Below are 5,174 nucleotides of genomic sequence, written 5' to 3' on the forward strand. Positions count from 1 at the left end.
TGACATTTTTTACATTAAAATAATATCGCACATCCAGGAATGTTTTTTTTTATTTACAAATGAATAAATTATAATACATAATTTATCTCAGAATTTGCGCTCACAATATGCTAGTCTCTAGCTAGTGTTAAAAGAAGCAACTTTTTTTCCTTTAGTAAAATGGTTTTTTAGCAGTAATTTTTAAATGAGCACGCTAAACGTATACAGTTTCATTATTACTTCCACTTATTACTCTAAAGATTTCATAACATTTAACTGATGCATGGCATTTAAATATCGCTATTTGGTTTAACACAAGAGAACGTTTTTTTAAACTCATATTACTGAAAGTAAAATATCTTATTCATAAAGTAAATACATATATGCATACAAAAGAAAGGCCTGCATTGCGAGCACATACTTCAAAATATTTAATTAAGCTTTTTATCCGTATCTCTTTAGAAAGCTTGGAACAACATATTTTGGATCTAATCTACTTATTTTGCTTTCAATTATTGCTTCAGTATCAATACCCATGTTGATGCACGAGAAATATTTCATACTCCAATACATTTTGACATGTATATGAGACATGTATTTGAGACATGTATATTCAAAACATTAGAGTTCAACATAAAAATTTTCAAAAGATAAAAAATGAAATTAGAATAAACTTACACGTTTGCATCATAAATTTGTACAGCATCCAATATTTTATTAGAAATTAATCGATTACTGCTTCTAAGTCATCCTAAATGTTTTTAAATTCAAATTCTGAATGTGTGTGTGTGTGTGTGTGTGTGTGTGTGTGTGTGTGTGTGTGTGCGTGTGCGCGCGCGCGCGTGTGTGATCCCCTTTGTTATTTCTTATTTATATCAATTCTTATATTATTTAAAAAAAATGAATTATGAAAATTATGACAATTTTGAGAGTGAAAAAGAGAAAGGGAGAAAGTGAGAACGAAATGAGAGGGGGGAGAGAGAGAAAGAGAGAGAATTAGAAAATGTTCAATATCTCTTATTAAATAAATCGTATTATAAATAGCGATATTTAAATATCACGTAAAGTTGCTATACAACTTTTAGAGAAATAATAAAACGGCACGTACAGCGTTCGTCGTCGCCTCGATTCATCCGTAGCTTATAGCGCTTATTCGTTAGCTTCAAATTGCTCGAATGCATTTTTGCCCGAGAAAAAAGTTGCCTCTTCTGGCAGAGGATCGCATTACGCACGTATACACGAATTCTAGGATATACTATATATCACTACCATACAGTTGTATTGAAATCTCCGTAAAGGCGTAAAATATATACTCTCCGATTTCTCGACACAGTATATATATTCATTGATAAGAGATATTATATTATAGCACCTCTCTAGAAATTAGTACACAATCAACAAAGTAACAACAATGAAATAACATCCTTAGATACATTTATACAGTATAATACATGCTTTTTTCAAATGTACAACGATATGCGTCAAGCGCACGTATTGTGCAAAATATAAAACGACAAACACAATCGAAAAAGACTACAAATATTTGAATTCACTTGTACAAAAATGCGATCGACACTACCGACTATGATCCATACAAATGTCTTATTAAATGTTTCTTTAGTATTTGTAAAATTATGTATTTACACAAACACAAAATTTTGCTTTACACCGTAGATACCAGATTCAACCTAGTCTCTAACGACAGTTTGTACGTTTAGATGTGTACGTGATACAAGCAAGTACATGCCTTTTTTCGGATAAGTTTCGTACGATCTGAATATATAGCACGTGTGAAATGGTGACCTATTACGTTTGACCCTTTCCATGTTACACACACTCAATGTCTCTCGAAATCTACTTCTCTCGCAAGACCTTCAAATTTAACACACTCATATACACTATCGTTGCGAGCACATGTACTTTTTCACAGTCCATTACAGCAAACTGCAATAACAATTTGAGTACGCATCCTGCTGTTGATAATCATTGGTCAATTGCATTCCTCGTTTTCCCATTCGATGTCTCGCGCCACCCACGGTACCATTGTCGTACAATCGCAAAGAATGAGTATCCCAAAGACCAGGTGTTTGTATTATCTGTTATACACAACATATCTTACAAAGCGTCATAAATAAGCAAAGATATCAGTTATAAGTGGCATAATCTTTGACAATAATAAATGATGTATACTACGTTTACGCGAGCGCTACTTCTGTAGTAACTTACGATATATTACTCGTTTACGCGGAGTAAATTATCGTAAGTTACTACAAAATCCCGTTTACGCGAAAGAAAATCCCGTTTACGCGAAGAAATTATCGTAAGTTACTACAGAAGTAACGCTCGCGTAAACGTAGTAATAGTTATAATCTATCTTGAAACATGTATCCACATAAAATTGTAGTATAAATTCTATATATCTACCTTTTGTACGAGTTCCTCAAAGCAACACTTTACACCGTCCGCCGTTTTTGCGCTGCTCTCGATATACAAGGTCTGATGCCTCCTGGCAAACTGTAGGCCCTCCTCAGTGCTCACTTCTCTATTCGGCAGATCTATCTTATTGCCCACTACCATCTTGACGATGTCCGTTTTATTGCAGTACGTATTTAACTCGTTGAGCCACGTTTCCAATTTCACAAAGGTATTCCGATCCGTAACATCGTACATTAAGATAGCACCCTGGCCATCCCTGTAATAACTCGGCGTTAAAGTGCGAAATCGCTCCTGGCCAGCGGTGTCCTGTAAACAGTGCGCTTTGATAAAGCTGTAATGTAGGCTGTAGTCCACTTGACGCTACAAATGCTTTGAAGCGTTCTTCTTCTTTCTTTATTGAAAGAAAGAAGAAGAGGAATGCTTCAAAGCATTTGTAGCATCAAGTGAACCGCAGCCGTATAATATGTCGCGTAGATTACATTGGGTGCGTTCAGCCGATACTCCGCTAGCCTAGCAATCGCGAGCAGTCGCTCGTTTTCGCTCGTTTCCTCTCCTTTGACCCAATGGATTAAAAGGAGAGGAAACGAGCGAAAACGAGCGACTGCTCGCGATTGCTAGGCTAGCAGAGTATCGGCTGAACGCACCCATTATTTTGTCGTCGCGAACAAAATTACGATTACAAACCCAAATCGCGAGTTTCACCACATTGCCGTCGATGTTGATCTGCTTGGTCTTGTAGTCCATGCCGACCGTACTCTGCATGTTCTCGTAGAACTCATCCTCGGTAAACCTCAGAAGTATGCTGAAAACAATTGTAATGAACAGATTAGTGTTTCGAGCGTCATCGATAAATGGGAAATGAATTGCACTTTGCGGGTTACCTCGATTTCCCTACATTGGATTCGCCTATCATGAGGATCTTTAGTATCGTCAGAACGTCTTCCTGATCCATAGTGATTCGACTGCACCTCGCGATGTATCAACCGATATTTATCTAGTAGAGTGCTGAAAAGAAAAGACACCGTCTCGCACTCTCGCCTTCCTCGTAACGTCGCCAAGTTGCGTATCCGGCGTATCGTGACCACAGTATATATGTGTCGTGACGTTAAACGTTAAACAACACCATCCGACGCACATATGATATCCGACGGATCCGCCAGTCCCGCCACCCGCCACCCGCCACCGTGCCTATGGCCTATGCCGCGCTGGTATATACAGGGTGTATCAGAAAGATGGGTAACTCGAATTAACCTTTAAATTAAACGGATGACGTTTTTGAAAAAAAATGTTAAATACAAAAGTTTTAGGGTTTGGAAATGAGCGTCTGGTGGTGAACTTGAACTTGACCTATATAGGTTCAGGACCTAGTACTACGTTTACGCGAGCTTTACTTCTGTAGTGTAACTTACGATAATTCCTTCGCGTAAACGGGATTTTGTAGTAACTTGCGATAATTTACTCCGCGTATAAAAGAGTGATATATCGTAAGTTACTACAGAAGTAACGCTCGCGTAAACGTAGTATATATATTAGTACGTTTACGCGAGCGTTACTTCTGTAGTAACTTTATGATAATTCACCCGTTTACGCGGAATAAATTATCGTAAGTTACCTACAAAATCCCGTTTACGCGAAGGAATTATCGTAAGTTACTATATACAGAAGTAACGCTCGCGTAAACGTATACGCGTAGTAATATATATACTACTACTAACGTTTACGCGAGCGTTACTTCTGTAGTAATAACTTTACGATATATATCACTCGTTTACGCGGAGTAAATTATCGCAAGTTACTACAAAATCCCGTTTACGCGAAGGAAAATCCCGTTTACGCGAAGGAATTATCGTAAGTTACTACACAGAAGTAACGCTCGCGTAAACGTAGTAAGGGTGTCCCTTTGAACAGTTGCTTTTCCGGCCCGACTGACTTGAATCCTGAGGGCCGGTATCACATACTACGTTTACGCGAGCGTTACTTCTGTAGTAACTTACGATAATTCCTTCGCGTAAACGGGATTTTCCTTCGCGTAAACGGGATTTTGTAGTAACTTGCGATAATTTACTCCGCGTAAACGGGTAAATTATCGTAAGTTAATACAGAAGTAACGCTCGCGTAAACGTAGTAACAGTCTCCGATTAACGTGATTCTCCGATTAAACTCACTCTGCATCTCTTTCTAACTATCCCCCTAGAAAGAGACGAAGAGTGAGTTTAATCGGAGAACCTAGGGAGAATCACGTTAATCGGAGACTGTGATTTGCCTGATTGTGAAATCTTTTAGCTGGATATTGGGTTGAAACCCGCCCGGATAAACTTCCGAAAACCTCCGACGCCCGATTTTGATAAAATTTTATATAGGTATATATAGACGAAACCTACAGTGGGTACTTTTGGTTACAGTGTTGAGTTCAGTTGAGTTTCGGAAATAAGTTTCCGAGGAAAAAATTTTAATTTTTCGACAAAATTAACGTCTTTCATGTTCTTATAATAAAAAAAATTATATCTCACTCTATGAACTGAGACATTCATATTAGAATTTAACATTAGAAAGAAGATAATTGTTGTGACCCAACGGGTTTCGGGGTTCACTTGAGGGATAGGGTTACAGATGCACGTACTCGTAAAATAACACCTTAATTTTTAATCGAGACAGAAATGCGTGTAGTTACATGGCTCAGTACCGTTGTGCCCGTCTGCCGGAAGAGACGAACGAACGATCCCGCTATACATACAACGCTCTCTCTCAGGAGGGGAATT

General features: G+C 38.0%; 1 protein-coding gene across 1 annotated transcript; it reads right to left on the minus strand.

Annotated features, from left to right (window-relative positions):
* Window positions 1-980: 980 nt before the first annotated feature.
* Window positions 981-3,583, minus strand: LOC143901880 (ras-related protein Rab-18-B). Its single transcript, XM_077414508.1, has 4 exons — window positions 3,297-3,583; window positions 3,100-3,217; window positions 2,404-2,721; window positions 981-2,075 (listed from the first exon to the last, which is right to left on the minus strand). The coding sequence occupies exons 1-4, from the start codon at window positions 3,365-3,367 to the stop codon at window positions 1,914-1,916; spliced, it is 669 nt and encodes a 222-aa protein (XP_077270634.1). The 5' UTR covers window positions 3,368-3,583; the 3' UTR covers window positions 981-1,913.
* Window positions 3,584-5,174: the final 1,591 nt, after the last annotated feature.

Source organism: Temnothorax americanus, unplaced genomic scaffold (assembly GCF_048541705.1).
Source record: "Temnothorax americanus isolate GAGA-0224 unplaced genomic scaffold, ASM4854170v1 Scaffold37, whole genome shotgun sequence".
Lineage (NCBI taxonomy): Eukaryota > Metazoa > Arthropoda > Insecta > Hymenoptera > Formicidae > Temnothorax > Temnothorax americanus.

What these genes read in the sequence shown, in the direction of transcription:
- LOC143901880 (XM_077414508.1), bottom strand. Translation starts at nt 3,367, where the DNA reads ATGGATCAGGAAGACGTTCTGACGATACTAAAGATCCTCATGATAGGC. An exon ending in TGGTGAAACTCGCGATTTGG is followed by an intron (nt 2,722 to 3,099) that starts GTTTGTAATCGT and finishes CACTGTTTACAG; the next exon opens with GACACCGCTGGCCAGGAGCG. An exon ending in TTGAGGAACTCGTACAAAAG is followed by an intron (nt 2,076 to 2,403) that starts GTAGATATATAG and finishes TGTGTATAACAG; the next exon opens with ATAATACAAACACCTGGTCT.